At 29.9% G+C, this 20,966-nt stretch overlaps 2 protein-coding genes across 2 annotated transcripts; both read right to left on the reverse strand.

The window, feature by feature from the left end:
- Window positions 1–1,943: 1,943 nt before the first annotated feature.
- LOC123264036 lies at window positions 1,944–5,039 on the reverse strand. The gene is made up of 3 exons (XM_044727079.1): window positions 4,803–5,039; window positions 2,813–4,589; window positions 1,944–2,668 (listed from the first exon to the last, which is right to left on the reverse strand). The coding sequence occupies exons 1-3, from the start codon at window positions 5,037–5,039 to the stop codon at window positions 1,944–1,946; spliced, it is 2,739 nt and encodes a 912-aa protein (XP_044583014.1).
- A 1,803-nt stretch (window positions 5,040–6,842) lies between these two features.
- On the reverse strand, window positions 6,843–20,781 carry LOC123262439 (1-acylglycerol-3-phosphate O-acyltransferase Pnpla3). The gene is made up of 9 exons (XM_044724648.1): window positions 20,574–20,781; window positions 20,148–20,501; window positions 14,258–14,370; window positions 13,972–14,091; window positions 13,230–13,502; window positions 12,102–12,454; window positions 10,823–10,977; window positions 10,387–10,683; window positions 6,843–8,808 (listed from the first exon to the last, which is right to left on the reverse strand). The coding sequence occupies exons 2-9, from the start codon at window positions 20,305–20,307 to the stop codon at window positions 8,555–8,557; spliced, it is 1,725 nt and encodes a 574-aa protein (XP_044580583.1). The 5' UTR covers window positions 20,308–20,501; window positions 20,574–20,781; the 3' UTR covers window positions 6,843–8,554.
- Between the last annotated feature and the right edge of the window lie 185 nt (window positions 20,782–20,966).

A 20,966-nucleotide genomic window follows, 5' to 3' on the forward strand; every position in this document is an offset into this window, starting at 1 on the left:
TTCTAAAAAAACCACATTTAAAAAAATTTTTTTTTGTAGTTTTTTTGAGATTTTTCAAAATCCACCAGTTTAAATCGGCCCAAACTATATTCAAAATCTAAGTTTGGCCAAGCCCTTTCGAATGGTGCCAATCGCGATGAAATCGGTCAAGCCGTTCAGAAAATATAAGAGGCCACACACACACATACACACATACACACACAGACAGACATACAGACATTGTCGCGGAAACATTCGGGGAAGCTTCCTAGGACATCAAAACGTTAACATCCTCTAAAAACTCGATTTTTGAAATACGGAGTAAAACCAATAACTTTCCAACTTCTGGAAATTTCTAATTTTCTTAGCGGAAAGTTAAAAAGTATTCAGTAGAAACCGAAACTTCAAATACTGGTTAAATTCTTTCATATCTTAAAAAGATAATAAAATGAAGTCATTATTTCAGGATTAAAAAGTATTTAGTAGAATCAGAAATTTTAAATACTGGTCAATTCTTTTATATCTTAAAAAGATAATAAAATGAAGTCATTATTTCAGGATTGAAAAGTATTTAGTAGAATCAGAAATTTTAAATACTGGTTGAATTCTTTCATATCCTAAAAAGATAATCAAATGAATACATTATTTCAGGATTAAAAAGTATTCAGTAGAATTATAAATTTCATATGCTAGTTGAATTTTCCCATATTCTAAAAAGATAATAGAATGAAGGCATCATTTTAGGATTAAATAGTATTTAGTAGAATAATAAATTTCAAATACTAGTTGAATTCTTTAATATTCTGAAAAAAATATTCGAATTTAGATATTATTTTAGAATTAATAAGTATTTAACAGAATTAAAAATTTTAAATACTAGTTTAATTCTGTTTTATTCTACTACTCCTTTCGATTATTTTAGTATTAAAAAGTATTTAATATGATTAATCGTGATTTTTGAAACAGGATTTGCAGTATTCAGCAGAATTCGAAAGTATTAACATTTTAATTCTTTTGAATTCTATCAAATTCCTTTTTTTAATCAGGGATGATTTTTTTACACAAAAATTATATTAATTCTACACATACTGTTTGCATTGATGAAATCAACATAATTCTGTGTTAAAAGTAACACAAAAATATTTTAAGACTTTCATCGGCTGATTCTCGGATTTCTACACACTTAAATGTTATCTATAACACAAATAAAGTGTTGATTTTAACATTTTCTTTATGTTACTCAGATCAGCTGTCAAATTTGTGAGTTTTATTAATAATTTAAATATATATTTAAATAGATTTTAATTTCTGAATAAAAAATAAATTGTTTCCCATTGTAAAATGCTGAAAATGCGGGAAAGCGGAGGATCAGGTTTTGGTCTGGATATCTCAATTAAAACGCGGAAATATTATTAAAAATTAACACTATAAATTTATTTACACTAAATACAAGTTATATTTAATATGTTAATTTGCGGATTGTTTAAATAAAAGCGGATAAATAAAGCACTGCGTGAATAATAAAGCGACGCCGGTTGACACGTGGTTGAACACACTGCCGGCACTGGAAAAGCGGAGAATTAATTGCACAAATAACACAAATTATCTGAAACAAACTCAAAATAAAATAAGCACAATTTATTAAAGCGGATTAATAATCAATTAAGCGAAAAAGCGGAATTTTATAACTCAAGCGAATTAATTTAGCGGGATAGCGAAACGTTCGACTCAATGGCGGTGAAGCGAGAGATAATAATAATGCGTCTTCTTCCTCGTTGACTTGGGAAAGAAGGCTGATTGCGCATGTCAACGGAGCGATCAGCCAATCACACCACTGAGACATGGCGTGATCAGTCAAGCTAAGCTTTCATAGGCGGTTAGTTTTTGCGAGAACTAGCGGTAGACAGGTGCAGCTCGTGAAATTGGGAGTCCCTCAAGGGAGACTTCATCGCGGCTGGGCCTGTTCACTGAACATTCTCCCCCGGGTTGGCGGCTGCGTCGACAAGATCGTCTTCTTCATGTGTTAGCGGCAAGGCACAGAGCTTTGTAATTGGACGTACTAGCTCTGTGTTAACTGTCTTGACAGTTACCACGTGGACTTGTCCATCTTCCCCTGGATGGAGAACGATGACTTTGGCTAATGGCCACTTGGTTGGCGGGAGATCTTCAGTGGTGATCAGTACAACTGAACCCACTTTGATCTCGTTGCGTTGATGATGCCACTTGGAAATGGCCTGGTAGCGGTGGATGCAGTCCTGATAATAGCGTTTCCAGAAATGTTGAACCATTTGCTGGGCTTGTTCCCAATGCGAGAGCCGAGCGGGTTGTACTTCTGTCAGCGATGGCTCCGGAACTGCGGTTAGTGACTGTCCGATTAAGAAATGACCTGGTGTCAGTACTGCCAGGTCAGCAGGATCTTCATTCAGCGGTATGAGCGGTCTGGAGTTCAAGATGGCTTCAATTTGAGCCAGTAGCGTTGAATATTGCTCAAGCGTCAACAGCGAGTCTCCGATTGTTCTTCGAAGGTGAAACTTAATAGATTTCACAGCGGCTTCCCACTTTCCTCCAAAATGTGGAGCTCCAGGCGGATTGAACTTACAGTTCGTGCCATTTTGAGCGATTAAAACTGATAATTCTCGAAGTGTGCGGGATCCTGCAGCGAATAGTCGTTTCAGCTCTTTATCTGCTCCTACAAAATTGGTTCCACAGTCTGAATATAGCGTGTGAAGAATATATGGTGAGGCTTTCGCCTACCTCCGAAGAGGCCGTTTCCTGGGCTCAAAAGAGCTATACACGCAGAGCTATACACGCAAGTATAGCGTATGACAGATACCTCTGCGACTAGTAAAGCGGCGATAATCGGCAATGAAGGCGGCAGCGGTGTAGTCAGTGACTAGCTCTAGATGTACAGCTGAGCTGAACATGCAGACAAAGACTGCAATCCAGCCTTTGTATGTTTTTGCTCCACGTCCTTGAAAAGTTTTCAGAGTGATGGGTCCAGCGTAGTCGAGTCCTGTATGCAGGAAAGCTCGAGTTGGCTGCACTCGTGCGGCAGGTAGTTGACCCATCAACTGTTGAGCGCGTTCTCCACGGTGTCTCGTGCAGATAGTGCAGCGTAATATGAATGATCTGACTGGAACACGACCTCCAATGATCCAGACATTCTTGCGTAAGTCAGCGAACGTAAGCTGAGTACCTCCGTGAAGCGTTTTGCGGTGCGAATCATCAATCAAGATTGATGTAAGCGGTGATTGTCGTGGTAGAGTCGCTGGATGCTTTTCTTCTGGGTCCAGCAATGCGTGTTTCAAGCGGCCACCGACTCTCAGGACCCCCTGATGGTCGATGAACGGAGTCAGCTTGGTGATGCAGTTATTTTTCGGCAGACCATCACCATCTTGAAGCGTGTGAATCTCTCTAGCGAAGTATTGTCCTTGAGTGAACTTTATCAAGGTCAATTTAGCGCGCTCCAGGTCTGATGGAGTAAGCGGGTAGGCCAGCGAAGATTGTGGAACTCTTTTGAAGCGGTCGATGACACGATGCCAGATGCTGAGCTTCCGTAGCAGTGGAAACAGCTGCGTGTAATGCGATAGTAATTGTTGGAGCAGGCAGTTTTCTGCTTTCCAAGTTACTAGTGTCAGACCTTGACGTTCTTCTCGATGCGTTGCGTTGTCAGCCGGAGGCTCCAGAGTGGGCCACGAGGATTCTGGTTCATGAAGCCAAGTTGGTCCATGCCACCAGAGAGCGTGTTGTTTTAGCTTTAGCGTTGGTATACCTCTTGAAGGGCAGTCAGCGGGGTTTTGTTTTCCTGGAATAAATTTCCAGGAGACATCTTGAAGCGTTTCTTGGATTTTTCCCACTCTATTGCGGACGAATGTCTTCCAGCGGGTTGCTGGACTTTTAATCCATGCTAGAGTCATAGCGGAGTCAGTCCAGAGATTTATCCTGACATTTTTAAGCGACTGAACTTCCTTGACATGAAGTATCAGTTGTGTAAGCAACCATGCAGCAGATAATTCCAAGCGTGGAATTGTCATGGTCTTCAGCGGTGCTACTTGCGTTTTTGAACACAAAAGTGAGACCTTTGTGTTCCCATCAGCGTCAGTGACTCTCAAATAAACAGCGGCAGCCATAGCGTTTTGCGAAGCGTCTGAGAACCCGTGCAATTCTATTGTTGCTCCAGGTGCAATATTATTCCAGCGTGGAATGCGGATGGATTCGATGTTTCGAAGATCCTCGCGGTATCCAGTCCATTTATAAATGAGTGATGGTGACAATTGTTCATCCCATGACACTCTATCTAGCCACCGATCTTGCATGAAGATCTTGGCTTTGACGACAATTGGTGCGAGAAGTCCTAGCGGGTCATACAGCTTAGCGATTTCAGACAAAAGAGCTCTTTTTGTCTTAGGTGTCTCTGGCGGTAGCGTGTACTTGAACTGGAGAGCGTCAGTGTGTGAATTCCAGTACATGCCCAGAAACTTTACTGGTGCATCACTGATTTCTTTAAGCGGTGTTTCTAGCTGCTTTTCTGGAGCGACTTCAGCGAGTAATCTTGGACTATTTCTAGCCCGTTTGGCAAGCAGTCCCGACTGTCTTGAGAAAGTAAGCGTCTACTAGGCCATTCTCATCTATCCAGAGAATGAACTGAAGCGGGCAATCAAGCAAATCACCCTCAATCTGTCTGAACATCTTGGTGATGTCAGTAGCGAATAGAATCCTGTTGCAGCGTATTCTCAACATCACGTCGAAGATGTCAATTTGCGTTTTGGGTCCTGCGTGTAGAATGTCGTTCAATGAAATTCCTGTAGATGTTGCACAAGAACCGTTGAACACAGGTATCCACCAAGCGTGGTGGATTGTGCAATCGGAGAATTACGAAGTCCACGTTTAATCTCAGCGTTCATGATCTGTGTGGCTGGTGATGCACCTGGAATAATCTCTACAGGACGCGGCTGTAGATAATGCGGGTCAGCGAGCTGGAGATTTTCAAGATGCGGCCATTTCGGATCAGCGATCACGAACGATGGAAGATCTACCGTCAGTGTTGGTAGAATATACATGCTGACATGCATTTATGCGGTCGTACACAGCGAACGAAGCTCAATTGTGCTCACACCTAATGAACTTCCTGCGGAGACATTGCCAATTCCCTTGAGCATGACCATGTCGCGTTGTAGCGGTTGTCCAAGCTTCATGAAGAGCGTTTGTCTTATAAATGAGAGCTCTGAGCCTTGATCAATCAAAATTCTTGCGGTGATGGGATTACCATGATGCGGACGGACCTGGACTAAAGCGGTAGCTAGCAAGACTTGAGCGGAAAGTGAATCTGAAATAATCAACGGTTAATGTCAAGCTATAAACGGTCTAAAGGAACGATTAGTTGCCTGTGCGGAAGATGTAGGCTGCGGCGAAGCTGATTCCGTTGGTGCATCCAAACTGGATGAACGCGTGGTGACGTTGACCACATTTTCGGCAATCTTGAGCGGTCTTGCAGTCTGCGGCGCGGTACGGAACACGACAGTTGAATCACAAGTTGCATTTTTCAACTATCTTGCGTAGTTCTCCATGTAGAAGTTATTTTAGGTCCAAAGTCGAGTTTTCAGTCTTAATAAAGCGAAAAGTTCAGCGTACCAGTGTACGAACGACTACGAGGAGCAGCACCCTATGTGCTCCGCGATCCTCCTGACACTCGACCCTTCCTAGCGGTAATAAACTTCACTCTCACAACACAATTATTAGCGGTATAATTAATTTTAATTAATTGAGATAGAGCCAGCCTGATCCGGCTCGTGGGACCAAATGAAAAATGCGGGAAAGCGGAGGATCAGGTTTGGGTCTGGATATCTCAATTAAAACGTGGAAATATTATTAAAAATTAACGCTATAAATTTATTTACACTAAATACAAGTTATATTTAATATGTTAATTTGAGGATTGTTTAAATAAAAGCGGATAAATAAAGCACTGCGTGAATAATAAAGCGACGCCGGTTGACACGTGGTTGAACACACTACCGGCATTGGAAATGAGAGACTTCATCGCGGCTGGGCCTGTTCACTGAACACCCATAAATACAAAGTTAAAGAACTCAATAAAGAATTCAAAATTTTTAAATAGTGATTAATTAATTTTAATCAATAGTTGCTACTTTACTACAAGTCAGTGGCAATAGGTGATTATAGGATTAATGATGTATTAATTTCTAATTATTAATTATTAATAAACTCGTTAATTATATATTAATGGAAAATAATTTTTTTTTTCACGCTGTATTTAAGTATTTCACGTAATGACACAAATCAAAATCCACCAAATTAAAATGACGTTGAGGCTATCACATTCACATGCCTAAATATCTTGTGTGGCATACGTGACTATGCTCGTACTCCCGAGATCCCGCGCAAAATAAAGCGGAGCGGCGTCATAATTTAACATATCTTTGTGTAAATTCAACATATTATTTGTTACTATAGAAAAGATCAACACAGCTTTTATATTGAATTGGCATTTAAAAAGTGTTATTTATACTACTAACCGAATGGGAGTATTCTTTAACATAAATTTTGTGTTGGTTGGCCAGTAACATTAAAAAAGTGTAGTTTTACTTTGAATTAACACTTGAGTGTGTTAAAAAGTGGATGGATTGATCAATCCAAACAGTTTGTGTAGAATTAACATAAATTTTATGTAAAAAAATCATCTACACAAAATTTTATGTTAAATTTTACGAAAATTTTTTTACTGTGTGTAAAATTATAGTTACGCGGTATTAAAAAATGAAATTATGCAATATTGTAATTTTTAGTTACGTAGTTTTGTAGTATCACCAAGGAGATATCATAAATAATTAAATTTCATATGATTAAACTTAAATACAATCCTTTATTACTGTATAAACCTTTTAATTTATTTATTTGTATTGTTTACAGCATTTATTCTTATTAAATATTGTAACATTTTTCTAATCAAAAAAATATCAGAGTAATACAATTATTGTAAATAAATATCAATGTAATTTATAAAAAAAGATTATTTATTTTAGCTTAGAAGCTCCCAAAGCATTGTAATAGATGAAGTTATCTTGGTATCCCTTTCAGAGGTTACTATTAATTGTTTAGGATAGAATATTTAAATTCTTACCATGAAAACAATAACTATTTTTAATTTATCACAAATAATATAAAAATGTAATTAACAATCGAATTAAATTCGTTTTAATTTACAAGCTACTTAGTTTTATTTAATCAAATAACGCTAGGTTAAGACTCGCATTGTTTGTACTTAACCTTCAAAACTTTTTTCCAATCAAAAAATAATATATTACAATTTTCAATTAGAAACCAAAAAAATTTATATTTAAAATAATTAACTTGAATTTACTAATTAAGGTTTTTATTGTTTGCAATTCATTTTTTTATTGAAACAATTTGATATGTTAAGAAGAAAATAATGATTATTTCTTTCTAAATTTTTCAACTATAATTGACATTGTAATTCATAAAAATGGGATTAAAATTTTTTGTATTGTTTGAGATTCTTCATAAATTTTGAAAGTAAGATCGAAATATAATCAAGATTATCAAATTTATAAAATTTTAATTTATCTTTAGTTTACTTTAAAAAAATTGACCAGAAAAATATTTATAAAATCTCCGATATTATTTGAAAAAAATGGTATTTTTTGTACTTAAAATCAATTCGATTGGAAAAGAGTTTGACTAAAAGTCCTGGCAAGATGTATTATTTGTATTACCTACTAATCCTATATAACAAATGATTAATAAAAATTATAAATATTTAATTATTACATAATTACAATTGTAATATTGACTTTGTTATCTATAAACTATTAATTATTAAGATATACATATTTTTCAAAAAATAAAATGATTGATTAATACTTATTTCTTAAATAAACAAATTTTTTAATTAAATTATCAAATATTTTCAACTCTTCATAAGCTATATAACGAACCAACAACGCCACAGGTGATAACTCCAAGAACTTTACTCCCAATAAAATTCATATAATTTTCTATAAAATACGACCTCTACCTCAAAAGTCGCAGCTGTATGAATTTAACTCAGAGCGAATGAAATAATATCCATTTCTTCTATATATCATACAATTTAATAATTAAAAATTAGTTTTGTGCTTATTTACCGTAAATATTTCTTCACTCAACAATTCATCACAATTTTCTATCATATAGAACAATATTAAATCGATAACAAAATCACCTTAATTTAATTCCATTGAATTGATATAAAATAAGCATAAGCTATTAATATAATTAAATATAAAACGACTGGTTTTTTGTTCGATTAATTATTAACATTAATATAAATACTGTTAATTTGTTTATCCGTACGCTAAATATTTATGTAGTAAATTAATTCTCAAAATTAGTACCATTTGTTCAGGTACTTGTTTTAATTATTTTAACTCTTAAAATCCACTAGTAAAAAAAAAAGTTTGACGAAATAAATCTATTAAATAAAGAAAATTTTTTGAATCACAAAGAAAAATTATAAAAAAGAAGTAGATTTCAATAACTAAAAATAAGTAAATTTTCAAAGACTAGGTTGATCAACTTCCGGTCGACAGTCTGAAGAGAGGTTAGGGGTTAAATTAAGCTGTTGTAGATTAGCTCTTACTTTGTCAGTTTTATCAATAACCCATTCACTTTCGGGATCGGAAAAGATGTTCGAATCTTCAACAGATCGGTCTGATAATTCGAGACTACCTAGATCGTCTTCGGTTACGTCAATGCCATCTACTACATCAACGTCAGCTGGAATGTCTACGACATTTTTTGCCCCGGTAACTGAAATAAAAAATTCATTTTTGTTAGTCATTATCATTAAAATTACTCATTTATATAATTAAAATAAGGAAAATTTTGTCTCCAGTGTATTTATTATATAAAATGAGTTTTTTAAATTAAATTTAGTATCATTGAAAAGGTCTTGATCTGAATTTAACCCTTTCCCGGCTCGGAGTATCGGTGAGTCTAGATGTGAGTCAAGTGGGGATAGAGCCAATCAAAGTCCGTTGTAAGGCTGTATGAGTGAAAGTTTAGTTGTGGTAGTGTAGTCAAGCGTCCCCTTCTACCATTTTTCCGGCCCACTCTCTTAAAAATAGACTATAGCTCTCTCATTTTAAGAATAAGACGTACGATTCAAATTGAGAGTAGGGATTCAAGGTCGACCGGGAAAGGGTTAAGCCTTTTCAATGTTTCATATGCTTTTCAGTAATAGCTAATTTATTATAATAAGTTTTCGAAGTAGTCCTAAATAGATTCGAATTTCGCGATAACGTCATTTTTTTATTTATTTATTCTGTTTTGTACATCTGAATGTGGTTATTAGCCAAAAATTAACTTATGTAATTAAAAGAGTGAGAAAAATTTTTTAACGGGTATATCTTCATCGTACATTGGTTTTGATGTTTTTTCAGCGATAGTCATTTATGATTTGAATAATTGAGAGTAAGAAAAATGGACATATCTACTCATACGTAAAAAAGTCCTAATAAATCCACGCCGCGTGAATATAAGTGCCTTAAATCCACGCTGCGTGAATGTAAAGGCCCTTATATTCACGCTGCGTGGATTCATCAGGATTTTTTTACGTGTGAATAGATACTCTAAGAAAAATATTATGACGAGCATATTATTATTTTGAAAGAAATTTAAATAGTTAAATTTGGTATCATCTGAAAGGTCTTGATAAGACTTCTTGCTTTTTCACGGTTTTATATATTTTTCAGTGATAGTTAATTTTTTATGTTAAGTTTTTGGAGCAGTTTTGAATAGTTTTTTGGTTCTATAAATTTACTCTGTTTCATTTTCCATGAAATGATTTGTAATTGATCCTATGAAAGCACTATTATTCTTCAAATTTATTTAAAAATTACCCAATTTTTCTAATGTGATAGAAATATCAAAAAATCATTAAACCAAAACTTTATTATTCATAATCCGTAAATCTTGGAAATCGCATGGTAAGTATTAATTATTAGTTGGACTAAAATTGATTTTTCAAGTTTAATTAACACATTTCTTCAATAAATTTGTCCTATCAAATTAAATATTAGATATTAACCGATACAGGTTTTTACAGGCATTTTATTATGTTAACTTTTTGGAGCAGTTTTGAATAGTTTATTGGTTCTATAAATTTGTTCCGTCTTATTTATTTACTAAATTATTTGTAATTAATCTGTGATAGCACTATTATTTTTTTAAATTATTTAAAAAGTACCCAAACTATGTATAGTGTGATTAAAAATATCAAAAAATCATTAAGCCAAAATTTTCCTATTCATAATTCGTAAATCTTAGCAGTCACATAGTGATTGCAGATTGCTAGTGTTTATTTAATGAAATATTTATTATAATTACTATCGGCAAGAGTATGTTGAGCAATCCAATCAGGTTCATCCCAAGAATCAATGTCGCTAAATTGTACATTGACGTTATTTTTATCAAAGTTCATATTTGGATTGTACTTTTGATTTTTTAATTCAAATAAATCGGTTATTGCAGTGGTATTCTTATTCTGATTCATGTAATAATAAGCCATCAGCGCTTCATAGTCAGAAGTTCCTTGTAGAATATTTTCGAAATTGTCACGGTTGTCTACATGCGAATCATGGCGACATGACTTGATTCCATCGATGTTATCTTCATTGTAATTTTCTGTTGGAAATAAATTAATTTTTTATAAAACATTTTTTTTTAAAGGATTTTTTTTAAAATTAACGTTATGATCAGCTTATCTTCTTTTACAGAGGAAAAAAAAAAATTCGATATTTGATTGATACAAAAAAATAATTACTTTTATATTTAGCCAATGCGACTTGGAATCTTATCAAATCAGTTATCGATATAAATTGAATATTTATTGTTGGTAATATTAAATTCAATTGCTTAACTACATCTCTTATTATTCGAACAATATGACCACTTAATTTCGGTGCTGTTGAAATAATTCTGAAATAAAAAATTAATTATTAACAAATAATTTATTTACCCGAAAAAACATTTTTCATAAAATCTTATCGAATTTTTTAAAATTTCTTAGCAATATTTTCAGTCCATAAATATGTTAATGAAATTTTTCAAAGTTGTATAATTTATATAAAACTCTCATCTTGTCTAAAAATTTATGGAATTTCATAAAATTATTACTTTCGAGTTTAGATAATTTTACGAAATTTTATGAATTTTTTTAAGATTCAATGCAATTTAATGAAATTTTACTACTAAAATTTTGATAAAATTCAAGGAGGCATTCTGGTTTGAAACTTTCAAAAAAAATTTTTTTTTTACATTTTTCGTAAGTACATACATCTAAAAGTATTGTGTTAAACTTTCTAAGTGATTGGACCACTGTAACTAGATTATTATACGATGTTTATGTAGATGTTTGAGTGGACAAGAATCAATTTAAAAAGGTTCAAGGGATTTTGTATAGTCCCGGCATCGCTGATTAACTTTAGGTAAGATTTTGGTTCTTTAATGAAAAAAACTTTAAATGCGTTTATCTCAGAACTATGTTTTTCTGGTTGACGTACATGATATCTCCGGGCCTACTGATCCGATCTTAATCAAATTCAAACCACATATTCTTCATGGTAGTAACTATTGCATCAGCTCTAACCAAACCAAAATTTTGATTTTTACTATTTTTTTAGGACTAAAAACTGTAAAAGAAAATCTCATTACTTAGTTTTTTTTTTTTTTTTAAGTCCGTCATTTTGTTATTTATCAATAAATATTAATCTCCGTAGTTGGTACAATAACTACTTAGATATTTAACGTAAATAATTTTGGTTTTTGTGTTTAAGATGAGCTGTTATCAAGTAATCATGTATGTTAGCGACATAGCAACTTTTGGAGGAGCTCCATTCACCGGTTGTTTATTCATATAAAAAATAAAAATAAATCTAAATATTTTTTGTGTTATTTAAAAATATATTTACTGAGTTAAATGAATTTTATATTAATATTTATCAAAACCAGAATGACTCTTTATTGAAAATATTTCTTCCCAAGTTTTTAATGTAATCGATTAATCGCTCTATTAATTACATTAAAAATTCACCAAAACTTACTTATTTATAGTAGCACACATAACATCAACTGGTAATGTGTAGGGAAGACTTAGAACAGACAATAATTTAAAACTTTTCTGTTTAAACAACCAATTAATGATCCCTTTATTCGCCGAATCAATGGCGTCTTGAAGAATAGTCATCACAGTTTCTGGTAAATCAGCCATTAATGCCTCCTGCCGATGGATTTTGCACTCAATACACTCAGGATCATATTCAGTGTTATCGTCAAGTGTTTCTGATACAACAAACGGTGATTGTATCGCCACGCAACGAGTACAACTTATTAGATTATTGCGATGTAAAAATCTCAATGCATCGTCGAAACCTTGTTGACACATTTTTGATAAAATCTGAAATTTAAAATAATTAATTTAATTACAAATATTTCTTCATTATTTTTTATTAATTTAAATCTTATCTATGAATTAAAAAATTAGTTCGACTTTTAATTATAAATTTTTATCACGTCCTACTTAAAAATCGGACACTAACCTACTTATCGGTCGTGTATAAAGAATTACAGGTAATTATTTTCAAGCGACACTTTTAGAGCAAAGTTGAAAGGGAAAAAAATAGTTGTTTGATTAAGAGGTTATTGAACGACTTTTCTTCAGGAAAGAGTTTTAGGTCAATTGAGAGCATTTGAAAGTTTAAACTCTCGTTATTAAGGAGGTTAATCACCTTCGTACATTTTTTTTTTTAGAAAAAGAAATGATCGTTTTTACAAAAGAGTTTTCATGATAAGTTATGAATAAATAATTGACCTAGCCTCATTAATTGTTTATAAATATGATACAATTACATTATAAATGTGATTATACCTCCGAAAACAATTGTGAAATCAAAAGAAAAAAAATAATTTTCCATTGCTAACAATGAATTTACGCATATGCAGTATTTAATATGTACTAACTTTATGAATAATTGATTACCCGATTAATTAAACAGTCAACCGACGCAATATAGATTGTTGATTCATCAACAATTTATCTGTTTTTATTTTTGGATAATTCAACAAATTTAAGATCGGAGTCAAAAATAAAAACAATATTTGGTTATTTTTAACAATTACTATTAGTAATATAATAATAATAATAAAAAAAAAAAAAAAAAAAAAAAACATACCTCTGGATTAGGTGGGAATAAAATTCGTGCGAAGCGATAAATATTATCGCGTGACAACTCAATACTCGTATTGGCAACATTTACGTGAAACATTTGTGACGCAAAATCACGGGGACAAATGTCACTTTCGCCACAAAAAGGACTTATTGTTATTGTATTATCGTCTAATGTTGGCAAATTATCACTAAAACCTCCGTCCATGTATCGGATTCCATGGAAACGTGGGGGTAGTAGACCAGAAAATATTGGTACAAATGATGTTGCAAGAAGAGCCTGTAAAAACAATCATGATTTATAAGTTAAATTATTTATATAATTAAGAGAATGAGGAAAATTTTGTCTCCTGCGTATTAATGTAATTTATCATTTTAATGATTTTTTAAAATTAAATTTAGTATCATTGGAAAGGTCTTGACAAGAATTCTTGCCTTTTCACGGGTTTATATATTTTTCAGCGATAATCAATTTTTTATGTTAAGTTTTTAGAGCAATTTTGAATAGTTTATTGGTTCTATAAATTGGTTCCGTCTCATTTGTTCATTAAATTATTTGTAATTGATCCTGTGATAGCACTATTATTTTTTTAATTTATTTCAAAAATACCTAAACTATAGTATGATTAAAAATATCAAAAAATCATTAAGTCAAAATCCTATTCATAATTCGCAAACTTTGGCAGTCGTACAGTGACTGTAGGTTGCTAGTTAATTATTAAAGAAACACAAGAAATAGCTTGAATTACCTGGAATAAATCTTCTCTTGAATTGAACTGTGATACAATAACATTTTGTCCATCGTAAACTCTCGTTAATGATATATGGAGTTTTCCGTTAACTCTTGTGTGGGCATCTTCCGGTAAATACTGTAAAGTAAAAATTACATTAATAAAAAATAAACTTGATAAATTTCCTTTATATCAAGCAGATTTCTTGAACAAAAAAAAAATTTCCTGGTTTAAGTAAATTTTTTTAGTTCAAGATTTCTTCCTTTGAATCCAGTTAATTTTTTGATCATTGACTGATGAATACCTTTTGCAATGATTCTAATAGAATCGCTTGGACATTGAATGTAGGGCTAAATGGTCCTAGTGTCTTTCTTCTTGCTTCTTTGCTTACTTTTAATAAATCTTGTGTGAAGAGTCCTGAAACAAGTAAATTTATCATGAGTATTTAATTCAAATAGATAATTATAAGAAATTGATTTGATTTTTTTTAAATTTTTATATGAAATTAAAATTAAACGTGAGTCATTTTTTCTAAGAAACTTATTTTGAAGGTAATCGGTTGTCTTTAAGTGTTTTTTATCTGCAATCCCGTAATCTTGATTTAAGAGATCAATATCTTCGGTTGGTAACTATTGTTACTTGATTTGAAGGTATATTATCTTTAAACGACACAAAAAATTCTCGAAAACTAACAGTAATTTTATCTTCTTTTAAAAACTTTATATTCTTCGTTCAATATCTACACAGAAAGAAAAAGTTCTTGACTGGAGAACAAAATTCTTGGCTCAAGAAAATTTTCGGGTGCCTGAAGGAAGACCAAAGTTATGTTGGCCGAAGTTCAAATTTTTCTTGAAATTCTATTCTTGGTGGAAGTAATTTTTTCTTAATTCAAATTATCATAAATACTTGATACAATAAGTTTTTGTATTTGATCAAGATTTTTAAATACTTTAGGGAAGCAGCGCCTCCTACTTCAGCTGAGAAAAAAATTTTCTCACCTTGAGAAAATTTTTCTCTTGAATATTTGATACTGATTTTATATTATTTTAGCGTGCAATTATACATATTGAATGAAAAAAAATGATTCAATATTATTTGATCTTCCCATTTAACATGTTAAGGGGACTACCGGTGGTCTAGCGGCCTAAAATTTAAGCTATTTTAAAAATTTTATTTCTATATGAAGAGAATGACTAATGCTTTCAAATTTTTTTACACTTATTCTATTACTTATCAACTACACAAAAATGAAAATCAAAACTAAAAAAAATTTTTTTTAGTTTTGAAAAATATGACTGATTTTTAATTAGTATGTATAGTTATCGTGTATACTAGAATGAAAAAAAAAAAAAAAAAAAAAATATTTGGCAAAATGGCGCGTAGTTTAAAGTAAAAATCAGAAATTCGTTTTCAAAAAATATTTTTAACAACACGCCATTTTGTCAAATATTTTGTTTTTTTTCATTCTAGTATACACGATAACTATACTTATACTAATTAAAAATCAGTCATATTTTTTAATTTCAGATCAGAGGGAGAGATCAATCTACTTCCACCAGTCAGGTCCATTTTTTTTTAGAGAGGGGAACTTCAGCGCCATTTTTCTAATTTAAAAAAAAAATTTTTTTCTGTTTTGATTTTCATTTTTGCGTAGTTGATAAGTAATAGAATAAGTGTAAAAAAATTTGAAAGCATTAGTCATTATCTTCACATAGAAATAAAATTTTTTAAAATAGCTTAAATTTTAGGTCGCTAGACCACCGGGTCCCCTTAATCAATAAAAATATTAATGAAAATTTACTTCTATCGAGATATTTAATTTTTTGGAGCAAGTGAGAAATTTTCTCAAGACAGAAAAATTTACTTCTATCAAGAACTAAATTTTTTGGAGCAAGAGGCTGAATTTTCTCAAAACAAGAAAATTTTCTTGACTTAAATAAATTTTCTTGGATCAAGATATGTATTTCTTAAAGCAAAAGAATTAATTCTGTTGGAATAAGTGAAATTTCTTGTGTCAAAAAAAATTTTTTTTTTCGCCCAAGAAAATAATTAGGAAGAAAAATATTTTCTTGGCTCAAGTGAACCTTTTTTTCTGTGTAGATTTTTCAATCAAAATAGTAAAAAAGGCCATTCGGCATCCGAAATGGAAGTAGATTTCATTTTATTTCATTTCTGTAGACCAAAAACCTGCAAAAGTAAAATTTCCTAACCATGATCCTAAGATGGATATTTTTTGATTTAGAAAAATATGTAAATTGAAGCTTAATTTCTCAACTTCCAGATGCATTTTACAGAAATCGCATATTTCGACGCGTTTAAAAGTTATTGAAGGAGAAGTTATGAGAGTATAAAATTTTTGAATTTTCAAAATTTTAAAATACTGTAATTTCTAATACTAATCGACCGATTAAGCTCATATTTGAACTTGACTTTCGTAATTGTCTATAAAAAAGTATGTTGAGTTTTATTAGGATTCCTTAAGAATTGTTGACGCTATCGTCGTGACAAGTCACGTTATATCGCATATATATATAAATACATATATATATATATATATATATATATATATATATATATATATATATATATATATATATATATATATGTATATATATAAATACATATATAAACTTTTGAACCATATGTATTTTCTGACTCAGCTCGTCGAGTCAAGTCGGAATATAACAAAATTTTTCAAAAGTTCCGTCATGAGGACTAATGCAATAGTTAGATTTCTATGAAATCTACTAAAAATGCAATAGTCAAATTTAATTTCTTGAATAAAAAAAATTGAATATCTTAAAGAGAGAAATTTTTTAAAATATATTTTTGTTCCCAACTCAAGTTTTTTTTTTTTTAGTGTGTACTAAGTTTCAAATCTTTATTTTATAGAATTTATTTTACGTTATTAAATAATAACGTTATTAAATAATATTTAAACAATAATATCACACTTTCTATTATTATTTGTTATATTTAAATATTGAACATAAACGGAATGGATATCAATAATGAATATTTATTAATAAAATATTGACTGATAATTGCAGTATCTAAAATCTTATCAACAGTCTTTTTGTTGTGAATATCAAAAGGTTTTTAACCTTTATCAAATTCAACCGATTATCAATTTGTGACCATTAATAGAATTAAACGCTACAAAGAAGAAATAATTAAAATAAATATTTTTATTATTAATTATTTTTCAATAAATAATAATAATTATTTTCTAGTAATAAAAAAGATAACAAGTTCACTGTCACACTTTGTTAAACGCATTTGCATTTTTTAGTGTAGCTGAAGATAAATAATTTTTAAATTGTGAATATAACACGCATAACAAAACCTTGAAAAATATTTATTTAGCTATTGTACATTACGTGATTCACTATTTTACTGCAATAATGTTGTAAAAATGAAAAGAAAAATAAACAAAAGCTTGACCCAGTTATCAACATCTGCTACACGTTCTACTTAACACATTATGATAATTGATTAAATAAAAAATATTATCTAATAGAAATTTATAATATTGATTAATAAAAAAATTATTTAGCGGATTTTGTATTTTTATTATTATTAGTTGTTCTATTTGTGATTCAATATTTGTTATTATTTGTTTGTTTATTTTATTTTTTTTACTTAAAGATAATTGATAATAATGGAGTCTATGTTAAATGTTAATGATGAGTAATAAAGACCAAGATAAGTAAAATTATTGATCAATTCTCTTTGTAGGGAAGCTTGAGCTCGATAAACATTGTTTATTTTTGATGAAATGAATTTTTATTTTTATATTATGATAATTAATTGGAGTAGTTTAATAGGATTCATTAATCATTGAACAAAGCAACAGATTTTATTTCTATTATGATAGTTAGAAATTTAAAAAATCATGCTTACATTCATAACTAAAATAATTGTGTATTAGTAGATATAAATTTAAAATTTGTAGAAAAATAATATGAATATAAATTGCGGTATTTATTGGGTTAAATTATACTAATGATTTAATTTTTATTTTATAAATTTTATAATTTTCAGTTGATTTATAAATACTTAAATTTATTTTTCAACAATTACTTTTACAGTATTATTATTATTATTATAATTTGGTGCTAGATGCTTATTATAACATATTACTTTATATGTTTTCTCATACTAAATATTAAAAATTACATATTGATGTACACTGCCGATAGGTATTAAACAAATAAATAAACAAATTATTGCCAATATTATGTTTGATGTACAATTAGAGTTTGAAATTTGAACTCTTTTGAATTTTCTCTACTCATGCTTAGCTAGCAAATAAAAAACGAACTGTTTATGTAATTTCTATTATTTTTCTAATTTTTTGTTGATACATAAGTTGTTAATGAATGTCCAAGTTGTTTTTTATTATAAATTTCAAAGTTCATGAATCATTACACTCTGACTGGTACTATATCAATTTATTTAATCATTTATGTAAATCTTTCATTTTTTTAATTTTTATCTAAAACCATAGAAGAAACATTCATCTTTTTTTAATTACTTAACGCTATCTACAATTTAAAATATTTTAATAATGATAATAAGATAAAAGTGTAAAAATTTGCTCGAATATAATTAGATACCATACATTGAAATTTTTTTAATGTTGTATAGCTACTATTAAAAATGTATAGTATTATATGCAATTATTTATGTTAAAAATTTCAACTTGAAATATTGAGATCGTCTACAAAAATCATTCTCTTTCAAAATATTATATTTTAAATATTTTAAGTTTGTTTTATTTTGAAAGTAAAAGTTTTCCTTTTTGAGTAACATTTGGTGAACACATTGTCACCCTTGAAAAAGGTTTTATTTTATTATTTCCGAGAAGTATAGATTAAAATAATAAACAATAAAAATATAAACAATAAATGTTACAAGATGTAAAAAGGATAACTGTAGTAATATAGTTATAAGCAGTCAGTTCTCTCTGATCCTTGATGTTGTTCAAACACACTTCCAAAACTCTATTTTAATAAAAAGACAATCTTCCAATAATTAAAATCTTCAGTTATTTAAAAGATACACCGTTACTTATATCCATAATCCCAACAATTTATATATTTGTATTATACTAATTCTAATATTGTTTTTTTTTTGTTAATCTGTGATAAGAATGGTCTAATTAAAAATAGATTTTGGTGTTATTAAGATATATTTTGTTAAGTTTATAATTATTCAAGAAAAATATAAATGAGAACTGGTCAAGGGCAGCAGATTAGATAATCTTTGAGAATTCGAAAGATTTCTAGAAGTCTTTCATCGAAATTACTAACTCATATCTTATTAAATTAAATAGTTTATATCAAATAGTAACTACCCAACAAAATGTTAATTAAGTACCAATCTATCAAACACTTATTTTAAATAAAAATGTAGCGCGCTTAACCCGTTGAGGACACACTTCGAAAAAATTACGTTGACACACGGGGTCCAGTAAACCCCACCGAGCAAAATAGTTCTTATTTCTAAAAACTATTTAAAGATCGTATAAAAATTAAATTTTTTCCCAAATCAAATAATGTAACTTATATCAATATTTTTTTTCAAATTTTTTATATTTTTTTCCGCGCTATTTTTTCCAGAACCACTTTAAAAATTGGAATTCACACTGTTGGTATTTGTTGAATAAATCCGAAAAAATTACGATATTGAAATCAACAAACAACTGAAAATTTTTTGTATTTTTATTCCAAAAAAGAAATATTTAAAAAAAATTTTCATTTGTAATTATTTTAAATTTCTAAATGTGGAATTTTTTAATTAAAATTTTTTATACTAATTTAGTGGTCATAAAAATCTAAAAATTTGACAGATGTTTGTTAAGTTCAATATCATAAAAATTGTTTAAATGTATCTTCTCAATTTTGTAATTAATATAAAATGTTTAACAAAAAAAATTATTAGAACTTGAAAACTGGATAAAACGCCTGTAAAACAATAAAAATATTTAAAACAAAATAATCTATCTGATAAAAACATTTAAAATAATAAAATGACTAATTATACCCAAGAATTAAAAATAGACATCAGATACCGAGTCAAAATATCAGTTAATTAATATATGTAATAACGCATAAACAAAGAGTTGAATATAATAAAAGTAATGAAGAAATAAGACAAACGAAATAATTATTATGATATAGTTCACTCACCGAGGGGTAAATCACACAGAAGACAGCACGCAGCAATAGCACCCGCTGATGCACCACTTATTTTGTCCAACAACAAATGCGGCGCGTATTTTTTGAAGCAAACCGCTACTCCAACGTGGTAAATTCCCAAAAATCCACAGCCAGCGAATGACAAATTCATTTTGCGTTCAATTAGTTGAAATAATTTTTTATAAAATTTCACCTGATTTCACTGGTTCTAAAGGGCAACATAATCCACAGTCGTTACAATCATTTAATTCGCAATTGCTGTAATAGGATCAGAACGTCACTGTGGCCTTGTCTATTTTGATTTATTATTATTGAAATCAGCTGTACTTAACTAAATTTGATTATCTATAAATCAAATAACTATATTAATAGTAATAATAATAAAGTAAAAATTTCAATGTTATTGTTATGATTTACATGTGATCTTGATCCAGATAATGAAGAACCGTCACTGACAGCAAGCAGAACTCGACTGACTTGAAAGCACTGAGTACTCTTGGTTAAATAAATTTAATGACTACGTAATTCACTTGATAATTTAAATTAAAAGAAAGAAAAAATGATTACTGATTATCTAAAGGAAAACAACTGGTTATTTTTATTGTGACGTAATTCCATCTATTAAAAATTATTCACACGACGTAGAAATGTATGTGTATGTATGTAAATATGTTTAGTGTTTTTTTTTTCTGAGGTTATGGCGCGTGTGTTTTTTGCGCATGCGGTTTTGTTACTTTAAAATGTACGCGCTATTTTAAATGATGTTGAAATAAGTTAATTTTTTTTTTTAATTTTTAGTGAAAAGTTGCT

This window comes from Cotesia glomerata, linkage group LG4 (assembly GCF_020080835.1).
Source record: "Cotesia glomerata isolate CgM1 linkage group LG4, MPM_Cglom_v2.3, whole genome shotgun sequence".
In the NCBI taxonomy this organism is placed as follows: Eukaryota; Metazoa; Arthropoda; class Insecta; order Hymenoptera; family Braconidae; genus Cotesia; species Cotesia glomerata.

What these genes read in the sequence shown, in the direction of transcription:
- LOC123264036 (XM_044727079.1), bottom strand. Translation starts at nt 5,039, where the DNA reads ATGTATATTCTACCAACACTGACGGTAGATCTTCCATCGTTCGTGATC. An exon ending in GTGGATACCTGTGTTCAACG is followed by an intron (nt 4,590 to 4,802) that starts GTTCTTGTGCAA and finishes ATGGCCTAGTAG; the next exon opens with ACGCTTACTTTCTCAAGACA. An exon ending in CCGCTTTACTAGTCGCAGAG is followed by an intron (nt 2,669 to 2,812) that starts GTATCTGTCATA and finishes CCAATTTTGTAG; the next exon opens with GAGCAGATAAAGAGCTGAAA.
- LOC123262439 (XM_044724648.1), bottom strand. Translation starts at nt 20,307, where the DNA reads ATGAATTTGTCATTCGCTGGCTGTGGATTTTTGGGAATTTACCACGTT. An exon ending in TATTCCCACCTAATCCAGAG is followed by an intron (nt 12,455 to 13,229) that starts GTATGTTTTTTT and finishes TTTAAATTTCAG; the next exon opens with ATTTTATCAAAAATGTGTCA. An exon ending in TCAACATACTCTTGCCGATA is followed by an intron (nt 8,809 to 10,386) that starts GTAATTATAATA and finishes TTTTTATTTCAG; the next exon opens with TTACCGGGGCAAAAAATGTC.